Source organism: Hipposideros armiger, unplaced genomic scaffold (assembly GCF_001890085.2).
Source record: "Hipposideros armiger isolate ML-2016 unplaced genomic scaffold, ASM189008v1 scaffold_201, whole genome shotgun sequence".
Classification (NCBI taxonomy): Eukaryota; Metazoa; Chordata; class Mammalia; order Chiroptera; family Hipposideridae; genus Hipposideros; species Hipposideros armiger.
In genome coordinates this window covers 831,172-848,973 of record NW_017731551.1, presented here as the reverse complement: position 1 = coordinate 848,973, position 17,802 = coordinate 831,172, and the positions used below count along the sequence as shown (strand labels likewise).

The following is a 17,802-nucleotide window of genomic DNA, read 5'->3' as shown; positions in this document are numbered from 1 at the left end:
TACAAATTGTGGTGGATATGAACTCATATATATACATACATAGTTTTATATGTGTGTGATTATAAAACAATTGGTTAAAAGAGGCCAAGCATAAATCTTGGAATAGTTTATTGCTGAGGCTTAGGGTAAGTGCTTTCATGCAATATGAAATGGAATTGCAAACATTTGCCCTGCAGGTAAGCCAGAGCCCTTGAGGAAAACCAGCCACTGAAGAGCTAATAAGGGAGAATTAATGTCGCCTAAAAGTTATAGCTACAATATTCATGAAGATGATACAACAATGGTACAAAATACATATCCACAAAACATTAGAACCAGATTTAGTGGATACGCCTAGACCAGAGGGGTGGACTTCTTAGTATTTGTTAACCTATTCTTTTTGCATTAAATAAAGTCATTATTTATGCTGAAAAGTATAATTTTTCAAGCTAATATTTTTTTAACTGTTTTCTGTTTATTTGGATTTTCCCCATATTTTTGCCATAGTGTAGAAATCTCAAGCTCGGCTATAAAAGGAAAAGAAAGATACATGAACACATTTCAGTAGGGGCGATTCACTCGTTTTTGTTGGTAGTGAGTGGCTGTTCTCAAGCCAAGACAACTCATGCTTGAGACTTCAAACTGTTCTCACCCGCAGCTACTCACAGTTTGAGACTTCATGATAAAACTTGGATTGTTTGTGTAAAATACTTGGAGTGTGACTCAAAGCCTCGTGAGAGCCATTGTAAAAAAAAAAATGAACTTGGATAGAATAACCTATTAGGTATCAGTCAAAAAACTATAGTGCTTTAAATCGGGAATTATTCCAACCAGTGTACAAGAAATGGGAAATAAATACAAATCTCACTAAGGCAGAATTTTTAAAAATTTTAATGCAGTAGCACTTTTTAACATAGATGTAAAATAGCCCATCAAATTCACATGGGACAAATGCAGATTTTAGCATTGCTACCTATATCATGTTTCTTTTAGAAGGGACAGATAAAGTGACGTTTTTATGTTGAGACAGTTTACTGGTGGCATTCCTGTGTAAATGCTTTTAGAATTACCAGCAGAAAATCAAGCAAGGAGTAAATATAGTCTTAACATTTTGATTGACTCTGTATATAAAGAATGCAAACATTTGAGTAACTTGGGTTTCTACATTTGATCAGAAAGAAGGTACACTTCATTTGATTGGAAACAGATATGCTTTCTTATTCTCCTCAAATTGGCTATACCATGCATGGTTGAGCTGTTCCTGCTTTTGTATCAGAAGTGCAATGGTTTGAACAGAATTTGGAGATATAACAGGACTGGTCATTTAATTGCCCAGAATTGTAATTAATATTGCATTATGGCAGCACTTGAAGGTGTGCATTGAAAATATTTCAATCTGTTAATCTTTAGCAATGTTAACAATGATTATGGCTTTCAGCTGGCAAAGTTAAGTCTCACCCTGCCAGCTATATGAATTAGATTGCCTTTTTTTGCTGGACATGAAAGGTATTATACACATCAAACTTTTAGTCTGAGATTGGATGCTTACATTTTTCGACGTCAAGGAAATTATTATTCAGAAGAGTGGAGCCTTATGCTACAAGGTCAAGGAAATACAATTATGACTCTAAAGGAGGCAGTATTTACATTTGATTTAGGATTTACTACTTTCACTAAATATTCAGATCTGCACGTTTCTAAGGATTATGAATGTTTCACCCTTCATATAGAGAACTGACAGGTTACTTTAAAAAGGTATTGTTTGCAATGGCTTGCTAAATTTCATTGTTACCATCCTACAAAGGACACACTGCCAGACTCTTGTCTAGGCACGAAGGCTTAAGCATGGTTTGTTCCTGAAAAACGCTCATTGTCTGAGATACTCTGTCTGCAACCTTCTTTTCCGTCTTGAACCCCTGCATAGTACCTACTCATCATTCAAGGCTCAAGTGTACCTGCCTCTGGAACACTTTTCTGAACACTCCCTTTATGTGTGATCTCCACTTCCTCTCATCCAGACATCCTTTTATAGCATATACAAGATGACATTTCACTTTTCATTTTCAGACCTGAATCCCCAACTCTAAATCCCATGAGGGCAAAAGACCACGTCTTACTTATTTTTATATTCCCAGTGATTGTCTCAACAAGCATTTATTACAGTAATGGAATATTTATTTGGAGGATAGTTCCCATATATAAAATATAAATAACACCAGGATGACATATATAGTATGGGCAAGATTAATTGTACTGGCGGTAAATAATACAGGAGTTCAGCAGGACTGTTAGCAGGGGAAAGGTGTCAGGGAAAAATTTCCAGAAAGAGTAGATAAAAGGAGATGAAGGAGGGGTGTGATTTAGACAAGAAGTAAAGTGGGTGTGGGTAGTTCAGACAGGAAAGGAAAATAGAGAGGGACAATGAGTGTGTGGTAAAGATGAGTTGGATGACCAATTATTATGTAATGAAAGATGTTTACAATAGTGTTAGAAAAATGAAGATAATGTTGATAAAAACATTTGATCTTAATGGGAGATGATGTTGGAAAAAAGATTTTGAGTGTATGCAGTTTAAATTAAAGATGGCAATGTTACTGCATGTATAGATTTTGGAGTCATTTATATACAGAGGGTGCCAAAAAATAAATGTATACGCATTTTAAGAAAGGAAAAAACTGCATTAATTGTAATAATATATACCGATAACAAAAGATGAATACAAATCACGTTTGAATTCTGCAATGACAAGAGGTGCTCAATGTGGTTCCCATCAGCATCCAGACACTTCTGATGATGGCGAACTACTGCTTGAACATAGATAACATCTCTTAAAATGTGTATACATATACCCCTGGTATATATAACTGAAGTCTTAAAATTGGGTAAGTATTCAGTGCAGACAATATGGAACATGTGTGAATTATATGTTCAATTGCTTATTGAGTTTTATAAACATAGTGTTGAACTTATATTTCTGAATATCTCCCTAATATGCAGGACCAATTACAGACAAAAGTATGGTTTAGGATCTCATTCTGATAGCACATATGTTATTGTGTTGTATATAAAGATGAGATTAATATGTTAAATCAATGGGATGCATGACACCCTGAGCCTCATCATCATTATAAATGAATTACATCCAGAGCCAAATCATTTCGGTGATTTAGATGATGAGATTTGGGAAGTCTGAGCTAATGAGATTTAGATGAGATTTTTTTTTTTGGAATTTGAGTTGATGCAATAATGGGGTGAGACCTTTAGGGACCTGAGAGGGAGTGAATGTGTTTTTCTTATGTGAAGGATGTGAATTATGGGGGCCAGAGGGTAGACGATGGTAGGTAGAATTTTGGCCTCCATGACCTTTGCCATTTGGTGTCATACTTGTTGGTCATGTTATTTTACGTGGCAAAAAGTCTTTGTTGGTGTTGTTAAGGTTAATAATTAGGTGACCTGAAGACAGAAAGAGAATTCTGAATTATCTAAGCAGGCCCAATGTAATAACATGAACCCTTTAAAACGGAAGTAGAAGGTAGGACAGGAAGTCAGAAAGATGTTGCGGAAGGAGATGTCAGATAGATTCAAAGTGTGAGAAGGACTTCATACACCATTGCTGGCTTTTACAATGAAGGGAGGATCACAAACCAAGGAATGCACGAGGCTTCTAGAAGTTGAGAATGGAGCCAAGCCAACAGCAAGCTAGGAGAAAGAACTTTACTCCTGCAACTGCAAGGAAATAGATTTTTTCAACAACCTGGATGAACTTGGAAGTGAATCCTTCCCAGAGCTGCTCAGTAAGAGCTCTGCAAACTGACACCTTGACTTTGTCCTGGTAAGACCTGAAACAGAGGACCCAGGAGAGACCAGCCCAGACTTTAGGCCTCGAGAGCTATAAGAAAATCAATGAATATTTTAAGCTGCCAAGTTTGCAGGAATAGAAAATTAGTACAATGAACACTGGTGTCCAATCTGATTAGAAATAGGTTAATGGCATAGACATACACGCTGAGTGTTTGGGTCTCACTACTTCACACGCTCTTCTTGTGAAAGAGGAGAATAGGCAGGCAGCCTAGGAACTGCAGCAAGAAGCCATAGATACTTCCACTATTGGGGAACTATTGGGTCTTGGGGCACTCTGCGTATTATTGGCCTTTCTTGAGAATGACCTTTCATGGTTTACTTCCTACCAGTTAATAGACACAACTTCCTTAAGGAACAAGAGCCCTTAAACTTTCTTCCTGGCCCCTTCCCAATTTATTATGTCCCTTTCTCTTGATATAATTGGGGTCCACATCCCTTGGTCCACATCCCTAGAGTCATATTAACTCTTATACATACACGGATGTCTCCAGCCACTCAACCCCTTCCTTCTAGTAGCCCATGAGGAATGACTGAGTGCTGTGATTTGTAGGCTCCTCCTTGCTTTCTTGTGGCCTGGCTTTCACAGGGAGTGGCACAGCCTTTACAGGAGCAGACATTTCCCTTAGCTTTGGCCAACCTTGCTTCTGAGTCTGATTTGTGCTTGGAATAGGGTAGATCTAAAAACAACAAAAGAGTCCACTCGCCAAGGCAGGTTCAATCTGGGAGTCAATAGTATGTATACATTGGAGCAGTGAGAAGGATATACTTTACCTCACGACTTTCCTACCCTCATGGCCAAAGGAAATGTGTTATTCTCCTGCCTCTTCATTTTATGTCTTTCTGACACCTCTCTGAATGCTAGTGTTTTGATAAATCTGTATTTTTGAGGTTTACTTACTTGGTCGACTTTTATCCAGTTAAATTATATCTGAGGTGACTGTTTTCATCAACTGTATGATTGAAATCACCAAAAGCTCAGTTTATTTCTCAAGCTAGTCATTTTGGGTCTTACAGAATATTTTCTGAGAGAAAAACTATTTCTTGAAAGGAAAAAAAAACACACAAAAGCTTTTTCAGTGCCTCAAGGCTCACAGGAAAATCTCAAGAAGATGTATTTTCCAAACCATACATTATTCAAAAAAATAGATGTTGATAGTTGGAGTATGATTCACTTAATAGCAGTGGACATTGGTGCCCTGAGGAAGTTCTGTGCCAGAACTGTGGGTGTCTTTTTCCATTTTCTCATTATAACTTGCTCAATAGCTGGATCAGAGTTCTTTAAGAAAAAAATTAGTACCAATGTATCTGTGATAAGTTGCATAGCCACGAAGATTCTCATTTTTGTCTCTGGTTCCATAAAGCAAGAAAGAGTTAATACAACTGAAAAGGGAACCAAGCCAAATCTGAGTAAAAAAAAAAAAAAAGAAAAAAAAGGTTAAAAACATGTCATTTAACAGCCAAATTTATCCTGAAGAAGGCCCAGACCATAAAATTGTCAACTCTGAGGCCAAGAGTGGGAATCAGGGAGGTAGAGCCCTTAATGCCATTTTTATCTTTTTTTTATTTACTATATCCTATAAATTAATGCCTTACCTTGAGTTTTATTTTATTGCTAGGGTTACAGTACTTAATTTTGTAGAAGAGAGTAAATGGTTACGGAGAGGTTTGAAATATAGGAATTGTAGCTGATAACTGTAAATGTAACTATAATTGGTTTTTTGATGATAACTGTCAAAAACCAATCTATAAAAATAGTACCTTGTTTTGAAGTTTGCACACCTTAACCCAGTTTCTATGTCTTATGCTAATAGGATGTTCTAATAATCCTGTAAAATAATTAATAATTAATTGGCCAGAATTACTTCCTGAGATCATGTAGCTGTTATCCTACCCAGTCTTAGTCAGTCAGCTCTTTGCTACTTTTCTTCATCTAGACAACAACGTTTGGAATTTGCCATTCAAATATAGGGTTAAGACTAACAGGGAGTTTCAGCTAGCCAGCCAGCTGTCTAATGAGAAATGACTTGGAAAAAGACGGAGCCCTAAGAAGGGATCAATGAGCATATTGAATAAAATGGCAGAAGGCAAAAACACTGTCAGCGGGTTCCTTTGAAATGTCTTGGAATTTTATTAGAAATAATGTAAGGAAATAATAGTATTTCATTTAGAGATTTTATAAATCCCTTGAATTCATGTGAAAAAATCTCTGATGTAGATTCTCACTTAATCTTGTTGTGGTCCTCAACCTATATAACATACAGGAGCAAACTCAAAATTAAACTATTTTTTTTCATCCAGAGCCTTTGCTGTCATATGCCCTGAGTCCATTCTGCAGGTGATCTGCATGGATATATACATATATATCTCCACTAAATCAACTGATTTTTTCAAGGCCTGTCACAAATGAGTGCAGATGGTAGCTAGGAGGTTTTGCAAAATTTGAAAGAAATTCTCCATCAACTTTTTATTCAAATTCCCTATATTCAATTGTATTTGGAAGCTGCACAGATAGTAATGGAAGCCATGACCTATGGAGATCAAAGCAAATCATCACCCCTCCACCTCCTCCTCTTCCCCTATCAGCCCTTCCCTGGATCCCTGCCAGTCCTCTATTTTGAACAGAGTTCAGAGTATTTCTCCCCCTACTGTGCATGGGACCCACCTGGAGACTCATTGAACAGACTCGCAGACCTCACAACTCCAGACGTTTCAGTTGCATAGATCTGGGGGACAGCCTAACAATTAGCATTCTTAATAGCCTCCCCCTTGATGCTGATACTGCCAGTTTGGGGCTGTATTTTGTAGCAGTGGACAATGGTGACAACTGCCTGTACCTAAGGGAAAATTGATAATGAAACTGTTGGATCTGTGAGGGGGAGGAAGTAGGGGTGCTTCTCTAAGTCACTACCTTTAATTAAGTCTCTGTAACAAAACTACCTTTTCCCTTTCACAGAAGCAAATCCCGAGAAATTCAACAGTCGTTTTCGAAATAAAATGTTCTATGCAGGGGTGAGTGTGTATTTCATTTTGTAATTATTACATATTAATTAATACTAATTCACTATGGGTAATAAAGGTGCTAACTATATTAAAAATCATTATATATACATCTCGGATGTTTACATGCAAGTCTATGTATGATTACTGTTGAATGACTTGGTTAAGACTAAAAGTAAGGATGCAGTTCTTAAGTTAATTGGCAGAAAAAGAGCTGGTGTCCATCATCTTTGAACTTAAAAGCCCTGAGGCTCCATGTTGTGCTGAGGGGATGGTTTTGAACAAGTGGTGTGAAGAACAAACATCAAAGCCAACCTAGAGAATGGAGAAGTTAGGCAGACTGAAAAACGTATGGAGAGCCTTGGGTAAGAATATAGTTTTCACAAGGATACATGTGCCTCGGTGTTTGGATGAGAAATTAGCAGAGGGTGGGAAGTTTTTCATATGAGGTTAAAGGGAGACCCTTCTTTATCTTGCTCCTTCTGCTCAAGGGCATCCTGGGGGAGAATGGCCAGAAAGAAAAAAAAAAAAAGGCCTCCAAAGTATTAATAGTTTTTTAAAAGTGTGCCATTTAAATTTTACCACTGGAGAAAAAAAATTATACCCCTGAATCGAGGGAGTTGAAATAAAAGAGGAGCGAAGCAAGACATTCCCAGGGTCAAATTAAAGATTATGTCAGCACCTAGCAGAGAAGTAGGAAGTTCAGGAAAGCTAGTCAAAACAAGTCTTCCAACTGACCCTTGAAATTATCTACTTTTTCACTCTCCTACTGTGATCTTAAAGTTTATTACTGGTTATAGTTTGAAAACAAAAAGATTTCAACTTAACAGCCACCGTGCTACTTTACATTGGATTCAACAAAAGTAGAACTTGATTTTATGTTTTTGCATAATTTGGAATCCTGAGGAACTATCTATAATAGAGAAGCAAGGATTTGGCATAACCATGTAATTAAGGATTTTTTTCTTTATTTCCTCATGATATAGGCAGCTTTTTCTGATTTCCTACAGAGAAGCTCCAGAGATCTATCCAAACACGTCAAAGTTGTTGTAAGTATTGAATGTGTTGACTTATTTCACTTGAGCGTGGATATGTATGTCACAAAAACTGAACCCCAAATACCAGTTTATAGACTTAGATTAATCAATGAACTTTAGAGATCATTTAGTGTCATTTGCTAAAATAACATTTATGAGCTTTTATGTCAGGCACCCCCCAGTCACTGGAGATGAAGATAAATAAGACGTCTAGTGTCATTCCTGCATAAACTCACAGTTCGGTCATGGAGAAGGGCACAGAAATTCTTGCAGAATAATATAATAAATGTGGTCATTCAGTACGTGTCTAATATGGAGGTGGCACAAAGGGAGAAATGAAAACTGACCGAGGTGGGGTCAGTCAGAGAAATGATGCTGAGCTGTCTTGAGGCAGAATTAAACGCTCGCCAAACAAATATCTTTATTCCAGGGCTGTGTGAGGAGTCTTCATTTTGGAGAAGTGCTTTGATTTCATTATTTCTGGTGACTCGCTCTCTAACCTGGTCAGGGTTCTTCATCACTGAATAGATACGTTGTGTGTGTGCTGTTTCTTCCTGGGCTCCTATCCAAGATTTGGGGGGGGAAACACTGGTTGGAGGCCAGACATCAACTGTTTTCTTAGAGTAACTAAGTTAAAAGAAGGGATGAACATGACTTTGGTGCACACACTTGTATAAGTAAAGGAAAAAAGAGAGAAATGTATAGATGGGGAAGAAGGAATGGGAGTATAGCAATGCTTGAATTTATATGGCATGGATAAAGAATAGAATATGTGACAAGAGGGGACAGAATAACAGATATACACGAGGGGCCAGCCGAGTGGCTCAGTTGGTTAAGAGCTCGCTCAAGAGTGCAAGCTCTGAGCAACAGCGGTTCGAGTCCCGGCCCGAGCTGAGCAGCCGCTGAGCTGCCAACAGGTGGCAGGATGGCTCAGCTATATAAAAAAAAAAGCGATATACATGAGAATAGAGAAAAATATATGATCTTAAGCTAATGGATATATGGAGGAATACAGAGGAGCACGAGAGGATACAAATTTCTAAATTTTGTAGTCACCAATAAAGCTTATATGAAACATGAATCTCCTAAATCCCTTAAAACAAGAGACAGAGGCCTTTACCACTCGTGGTGTAACCCTTAGCATTACTGTCAGATGTTTCAGTTCTCATGCAGTGGCAATGAAAAGCCAGGATCTTTTTCAAGTAGTGACTCTTGAAAACTGAAATACTGCCTTTTTCAAGCTAAATACATGAAAGACACATGGTCCATTGAACTATGAAGATCTTTATTCTGATAAAATGATGGCTGTTGAATGTAAGCAGCAGCAGCATTACCTCAAACTTCCCGTTTCTTCAGCTGCCTGCCACCCAGCCAGAAATGCTCTCCTGTTCCTTCCAGTGTTTCTCACATTTGGAACTATATCAGCAGCACCTGCCCAGAGAACCGATGAGTGGTAGGCAGTGGCCATATTGAATGGCATCCACTGTTCAAGTCAGCTGGGTTGAAATTAAACCCTGTATACTTCCTAACCACTAGAGAGTTTGCCTTTCACATCTGACAGTCCTTTTGATGATAAATGTCTCAGACATGAATGGTTATATAGCAGGGATCAAAAGAAGCTTGCAGAGAGGCCAAGATGGCAGCCAAATAACTAGGAAAGATTTAATACCAGTCAGTACGTGTAATATTCCAGGTGGATCGGTTTCTGCAATCATATCCTTTCTTCTGAGGAGACAAAACAGCAGAAACTAAGTGTAGACATTTGGGATTCAGTCCTAGGTCTACCTTTATGAGGTATATGATTCTGAGGGACTCATTGAAACTTTCAGAAGACTTTATTTTCTTCATTTAAAACAGGCATAACCAGACATGTCTTTGAAGTGACAATTGTTGACCATTGTGCTGTGGCACAAGCATGTTCTTATAGTGACATCACTGTATGTTTTCTTGAGTGTGAAACAGAAAGGGTGGAAGGTTAGCTAGTACAATTAGATACACATATCACAACGGAGCAACTTTTGCTACAGGGTGAAGCCAGTGTGTCTGAGGTAATAGTTAATGATCTCTCACATAAATGTAAAATGTGTGTATAAATACTACATCAAAAAAACCAAAAAAAAACAAAAACAGAGGACAATAACAGAAACCTACATACAGCATTATTTTCCCTACTTCTGTGTTTTCTTGTTGTGTAGACTTATCAGTATGTGTGCTTGTACACAGGAATATATATTGCATGCAGATGTTCTTATTTTTTGTGTGTGTGAAGTAGGGAAAAGCTGAAAACTGCTGTTCTAAAGAGTTGTAACATGTAAATGCAATAATATGTAAGAAAATTTTGTAAAGCACAATACATTGTAAAGTGCCCATCCTTGTGTAATTTGATGAGTTCCCAGAACCACCGACATGTTTCCCAGGAAGAAAAAACTGAAAATTAAAAAAAAGAGTGGTTTTAAATACGATAATATTAATTAGCTTTTTTCTGTGATGCAACACTACTGCTTTGCATGCTATTAATGTTTTTTAATACATTCTGTTATTAATACATTCTGTTTTTTAAAAGTGTTAGCTGCTTACATCACTCGATGTTGGTAATTTAAGATGCCTACAGTTTTTCTTCGTTGATGTAGTCATCTATCAACTTATTTCAAGTCCTTAAATGAATTGGGAGACTTCATGTTTGCTTAGTATCTGAGAGTATTATAAAAAGCACTTCAATCAATGTCTAGAATATGACCCCTAGCTAAATAACATTTTGAAATACTTCACTTAGGACTGTAAGATTTTTCTAGAAACAGTTTTCGAGAACACTCATGAAACTTAGGCTGTGTTAAGGTCAGCTGGGAAAAGAAAGGAATACCGTTGACTGTCAGCAGAATCATTGTTCTTCGGTGAAACTCCTCCTGAAGAAATCTTTAAAAATTCACAGGGAGCCTGGGATGTTTTCCTCTTCTCTCCACAGGAAAATAATGGGGAAATTCTGTGATGAAGGTGTGAGGAGAACAAATATAAAAGCAGGCTTTATGCCTTTGACACTGAGAAGCCTATAGTCGGTGACAACAGTTTTCCTCTTTTGACTTTTGTCACCAGTGGTTGAATGAGAAGGGAAATGAAAGCCTTTTCTTTGATTAGTCAGAGGATACAGTCTTGAGGAAAGTACTAACCAATGAGGTAAGCCACACACAAAGGTTTGAGGCCAAATTGACCTGAAGACTTGAAGCCCTTGAGACCCAGGGTGAAGTCCAGGCTCCAGGAAAGCAGTTAGTTGATCTCAGAAGACTAGTCAAAGTCTATAAGATAGAATTTATAAGAGCAAATCACTAATGGAGATAATACTAATTTATAATAGATACATTTTTAAAAGTTTGCAGTATATATCCCTTTTAAAGAATTTAAAAAAATATTATGTTTAACATTTTCAAAATAAACAATAACTTCAAAAAAACAAATAAGAGTAACCATTATATCTATGACTATGGTTTGCTTCAGATGACTGTGGCAGAAATTGCTACTGCCTCAACTTGAAGCTTCATTCTTCTTTTAAGCATTTCTAAATCTCTTAATGTTGATACTACAAGCCAGAATATCTAATAATAATTCACAGCTAAGAATGATGGTAGTTCCTAGGTTTGGTAAAGCTATAATCCAAATGAATTTTCAATCAGAGTAACAGGATTCCCTTAAGCAGAGATGGGGTAAAGGGAAGACCATGATATATGCTTTGTCAACCCAGTTATATTTGATAATTTTTTTAGACTTGTGACTACTTCAGAACCCTTGCTTTTTCTGCTTTGATTGTTTCAGTGCGATGGAACAGACCTCACCCCAAAGATTCAGGAACTGAAGTTCCAGTGTATAGTATTTTTAAATATACCCAGGTAAGCTCTGTTCATATTAGTTTCCTTGGTTTGATGTATACTGTATTTGACTTGAGGTTTTCTGTTTTCATTATAGAAAATTTCCAGATACAAACAATGAAAACTGGTTATCTTAATGGCTTACTAAGGGTTTGCAGGTCTGATAATTTTATGCTGTACTTGGTTTGTTTAGTATTCTCTGTGGTAGGTGGGGGTTTTGTTTTTTGTTTGTCTGTTTGTTTTTGCATGATATGGCATGCATGGTTTTTTTTTTAAGTTTGGGATATGACCTTTATTGAACTTACCCACTAGAGTGTAATGATGTCTGTACAAAACCAAATGTTTGTTGCTATAACTTCTGCATCACAATTAAAATCCAAACAGTTTTCTACAGTCAACTCAATCAAAACCCACTATTTCAAGATCAATAGCTTCTTTGAAGCTACAGTAACACTTATATATGGTGAAGACTTGAATGCAGAAACTTGGTTAGTTGGAAAGCTAATTACACTTCCCAGTTGCTCAAACAGAATTACAAAAAGGCAAAATTGTAATTTTCACAGAGATGCAGTCCACTGGAATCACCAACACTGGACAGCTGTTGAGTATTTAGAATCCTGAGATGATAAGAAATCCTGGTATCCTTTAGATAGTCTTCTGTTGTTCTTTCTTTCCAGTCAGAGATTTGTGCATGTGTTTCCATGACACCCCCACTAGCAATTGTAGCCGCAATGAGTCTAATTCATCTCCACAAATAGCAAGATGCAAATGATGAGGGGTAATACGTTTTACCTTTAAATCTTTTGATGCATTTCCTGCCAATCCGGGTACCTCTGCCTTGAGGTACTCCAGGATGGCTGCACTGTACACAGCCATGGTCACGCCCACACATCCATGGCTGGTTGTCCTAGATTTTCAGTGTTTGTGAATATGGCCCACCGGAAACTGCAAGATGACTCTCTACCAGCAGGAAACCACTTTGTCTTGGCCTTTCCAGAGTCCTATCCAGCCTTACCATCAACCATTTCGAATTCTGCTGAGGCTCAAACAAGCAAGGCAGAGAAAGGTCTAGTCAGACACTAAGCGAGATCCTACCACCTACTTCTTAGTCACACCGCGATTCAAACTCTGCATGGTCTATACTTATCCCTCCTTACTACCCCAGGCACCCTTCTGGAATGGAACATTTTCATTTAATTCTCAAATTACTAATCCCCCTACCCCCCAAGAAGGATACACTTGAATAAATCTTCGTTCTCAGTTTCCCATAAAGCTGTTAGGAAACCAGGCTCACTTAAGCATGGAATTCATTTAAAATCATTGTCAGATGATTGCTTTGAAAAAAAAAAAAAACCCAGGGTCAATTAGAGTAGCATTTTCTAACCAAGATGTCAGCTCTCTTTGGTGCTATTATATACCTCAGGAGAAAGGGGTATTTAAGATTAACTAGTCTCAAAATATGCACATTATCTCACGGGCATAAAATTAGATTCTAAGCTCCCAAGCCAAGATTTTGGAAGGGATGGATTTGTGACCCTTTGTTATTTGCAAACCAGACAGCTCAGACACAGAATCTGCAAGTAAGTTCTATTTAGACTGGATTTAATTAAAATGTAGATCTATGGCTAGGAAACCATATTATAGTCTCCTGATTACTTTTGGCCATGCTCAGTAGTTACCTACAATCCTATTCCAGGAGTATTTTCATCTTAGTTGTTTAAATGGAAGAACCTAAATTCTCAGGAAACAGTAGTAACTTTCTTTCATTTTCTTCATCTTTTCTTTATGTATCTCTTTTTCATCTTGCTCTTTTCCCCTCCCCACTGTGGATTCTTATTCCTCTACTTTTCCAGACTCCTTTATTTCTCCTTCCTTTTCTAATCGCCTATCTTTGTTTCATCCCTTCTTCACTCTTCTGTCTTCACTTTCCTTTCCCTTCTGCTGTGGTTACTTATTATCTTAGTTATATTTATAATATTGAATGCTTACCCACCGCAGTTCCCTTTCCTTTTTCTACTGGCTGGCATGCGTATGTCTTTCCCCAAGACCAAATTCGGGAACCACCCATTCCTAACTCATGGCATCTCCTAGAAAGCAGACACATATGAATCATAGAGTGGTAAATGTTGATAAAGAATGAATTATTAGAAATTGGGTTACCATGGGATTCTTTTGTTGTGAAATGATGGCTCGTTTTCACAGATTGATATTTTGGAGATGATAATGAGTCCATTTTCTCTTCTGTTGCAAAGTCTGTGCCAAGAACAGAAAACCGTTCTTACGTGAAATAAACGTTGGATCTAAGTTAATGTCTAATAATAATCACGAGAGTAATGGAATACATTTAATTCTGTTTTTAACCTTATCTTGCAGATATTGTGCTGGCACAATGCCCTGGGGGAATCCAGGAGATCACCATGATTTTGAACCTCAGCGTCACGATGATGGTTATATTGAAGTCATTGGATTCACTATGGCGTCTTTGGTGAGCAATGCAACTGTTTTATTTAAATAAACTGTATTTTAGTCACAAAGCCTTTTTCATTTCACAGGACTTTGGTATAATTTTCTCTTCTGCCTTATCAATTTATGAACTTTATTCGTTGTAGAGTTGCATGGGGAAAATAAGAACAAACAATAATTCTATGGACTACTAAGAAAATTGATGCACACTTGTTGGAACTTCAAAAACTAAATATTATTTGTTAATTTTCCTGATTAATTTTCTAGCAGAATGAAATGCAAAGTTTTCATGCTAATTAAAAAAAGCATTATGCCACAGACATATCCCAGCATGCTACAGAAACCTTGCCATTTGATACTTTTTTGATTCACTGAGGACTTGAATGTTTAAGTGACAAGGAAAGTGGTCATTTGCCTTCGTCTTTATCTTGTCTGCTTAAGCATAAGATGGGCATCTCCATTATCACAAAGTTCTTGAATACAGAAAGGCACCATTATAGTGACATTAATGAATATTCAGTTGTCACAATATTGAGATCACCTTGCATTTTAATTTTGTTTGCCTGTGTTAAAAATGTTAATTTATATAGTGTAAATGTAATTTCAAGCAGGTTTTAGCTCTGTATTTCAACTTATCATTGAATGATGAGGAAACCAATTAAAATTATGATTATCATTTTATCTGGTGTAAATCAGACCACACTATCAGTTTATGAAACAAATTAAAATTAAGTTTCTACTTGCAACCCTGGGTTAGCACTTGGTTTGTGCTATACATTATGCTTAAAAGCAAGAAGGTTGTATTTCTTGTTCTAAACAAAGCAACACATCTCTCTTTTTCGCTTATCTCATGGATTTCGAATGACTTTTCCTTAATCACCTCCAATTCCTGAGATTTAACAGAATACCATTTTGTGACTATGGCGAGAATGTCCATTACCTGAGGCGGTGACGTTGCTTGTTCCATCTGCCATCTCTAGAATGAAGTGGTTTTTAACTGTAAAAGAATTGGGCTGGGATTGATCTGATTTTCAGAGTTGTAGCTGACAGACAGCTCTTTCTTTCTAAAGGTTGTTATACTAATTACAGGAGAAGACTCAGCCAAGAGCAGATAGGATTAAGTTCAAGAACGCTATGTGCAAGGAAGAATTCTCAGAGGTGACCAAAACAGATCCAAACCTAGCCACGTGTGTTTTACCCATTCATTTATGCACTGATCCAGTAAACATTGAATATTTACCATGTGCTAGAGTTTCCTAGTCCCAATTGCGTGGTGGAAGGCTGTCAGGAAATAAATATGGAAGAGAAGGTGATTGCCTACCTAGGCTTGGAGGGCAAGGAGAGTGTTCGACACTTTCCCCATTGCTCTCAGGATCAAAATCAGAACCTTTACTTATATCTTTATTCAATCTTGGCCTGCAAGATGGAGTTTCTCTTTGATCCCCCACTCTTTCCCACTGCCCTCTTTGCTTTCTTTTTCAAGTAGCCTCTGAAATCAAGTAGAGAGTCACACGTCCCTTGCTTCTTTCATACCACAGGGCCATCGCACACACGGTCTCTTTTTAAAATGTTCTTTACTCTTCATCTTCTATAACTTTTAAGCCTATATCTGTGTCAGGTTCTTTTTATAGTTGCTTTTGGTTTGGGTTGTTTTTGCTTACAATTGTATAACTAGCATCTGAACAGGAAAGAGAAAGCAGACTAAAGCTGGGTAATTAGAGGAGAGTTTCATGGACTGACTCTTTACAAAATATAGCACACTAGGTGCATGAGAAGCAGCAATGGATAGCGTTGTGCTCTTGAGCTGAAGAGCAGGGAAGCAGTCAGCTGTACCCGAAAGAGAACTATTTGGCAAGGACCACCTGATAGGAGTAGCATGTGCTGAGCAGAAGCAGCCAGCCTGTGCCAACCTGGCAGGGAGGGAGCTAGGCAAATACATACAGTAGTCTCACTCTTCCTGTCCTCCGACCCTCTGTTGGTGCTTCCCTCTGGAGAAGCTCTCCCGCTGGAGACGTCTCACCAGCAGCTAAAGGACAAGGGAACCACTGATACGGTCCATCACTCCAGTGTATCTCTGCCACAGCGCAGAACCTGATCCCTGTAGTTGGCCGTAAGTAAATGTGACAGAATCAGTGAATTGTTCCAGGTGAAGAAGAATGGGGCTTGACATTCTGGAAAAAGGGAAATTTGGATACACTTGGAAGTGTGAGAGATCATGGTCCTCTGTGAGAACTCTTATTAGTTTCATGTAACTTAAATGTAGGTGAAAAGTGAGAGTGAGAGATGATTCTGGAGAGGCAGGCAGGGGCCAGATCACAGAGTACATCATAGAATTTCCCTAGGAGTTTTGACTTTATTCCTAGGTCACTGGGCAATTAGGAAAGTGTGTTTTTAAAATATTTGTTATAGAAAAAATGCAGTACAAAAACAGATGAAATATTATATTGAACCCTCATGTACCATTGCTGAACTTCTGTAATTATCACCTTATGGACTATATATATTTCTGATTTCACCTATCACCTCCTCCCTATATTATTTTGAGTCTCAGGTATTATATCATTTTACCTGTAATTATTTCTGAATGTGTGTTTTTTAAAGACTTTCTTTTATGAATACAATCACAACAGCTTATCTAGAAGTGTTAAAACACTAACATCTGAATATCGACTCAGTGATCAAATTTCCAATTATCTCCCAAATGTCATTTGTTTTCTTACGTTCTATTGATTTGAATCAGGATCCAAATAAAATCCATTTGTTGTGATTGGTTGATATGCCCCTTTAGGTTTCTCTAGGTTCCCACCCATCTCTCTCTTTTATTTATATATTTTTTTCATTTATTTGTTGAAGAAACCAGGCTGTTTGTCCTGTAAAATTTTTCTGTGTCTGAATTGTACTGATATTGTCCCTGGTTTATCAGTGAACATATTCTTTTCTTTCTTGTTTCCTCTAAGTTGATAGCTGGATCTAGATGAACCAGACACATTTATTTTCCCCAAAATCCATTTTGTAGGTAGTGTTTTCTGCTTCCAAAATTGGAAAGGTAATGTCTGGTTCTCTCGCTCTTTTTTTTTTTTTTAAATAGTCTTTAATGATCACTGTCTGGATCCAGGATTCATTAGGGACTGAAAAGTAGTGATATTCTAATTTTATCCTTCTTCATTTATTAACTGGAGTATTTCTATAAAGAGAAATTTCTCTTCACCTACTATTTGATTACTTCTTTATACACTTGGTGTCAGAAAAGCAGAATAAGTGATTCTTTTCCTTTATTTATACATTTTCAAAATAAAAGTGAGTTCCCTAACATCCTCTGATGGTGACTGTGGTTTTTAAATAGCCTTGAATTTTGGGGCACTTCTCCCATCAGGAGTTTGGGTCTATATACCTTGCCTTTGAATCTGGGTGGGCTTCTGACTATGTGATGAATTGGATACAGTACAAGTGGTGTCATGTAACTTCTGGGGTTGGCCCATTACAGGCCATGCAGTATATGAGAAATATGGGCAATATTGAGGGTCTCTAGTAGGAATTTTGTAAATTCAAGGTATTGCTTGTTATTTAGAATGCCTCACGGTTTCATTTATGAATATTTATTGAGTAGT

The 17,802-nt window shown here is 37.4% G+C and overlaps 1 protein-coding gene and 1 pseudogene across 9 annotated transcripts in view; one reads left to right on the top strand and one right to left on the bottom strand.

The window, feature by feature from the left end:
• Positions 1-17,802, top strand: part of DGKI (diacylglycerol kinase iota) — a 258,634-nt gene that overhangs the window by 95,430 nt on the left and 145,402 nt on the right. For all 9 annotated transcript variants that reach the window (XM_019653280.1, XM_019653283.1, XM_019653286.1 and 6 more), the window contains 4 exons: positions 6,794-6,849; positions 7,824-7,886; positions 11,679-11,752; positions 14,105-14,216. In XM_019653280.1, the coding sequence (XP_019508825.1) occupies positions 6,794-6,849; positions 7,824-7,886; positions 11,679-11,752; positions 14,105-14,216 (305 nt within the window). The remainder of the gene's footprint in view (positions 1-6,793; positions 6,850-7,823; positions 7,887-11,678; positions 11,753-14,104; positions 14,217-17,802) is intronic.
• Positions 12,377-12,756, bottom strand: LOC109388536 (histone H2A.Z pseudogene; annotated as a pseudogene).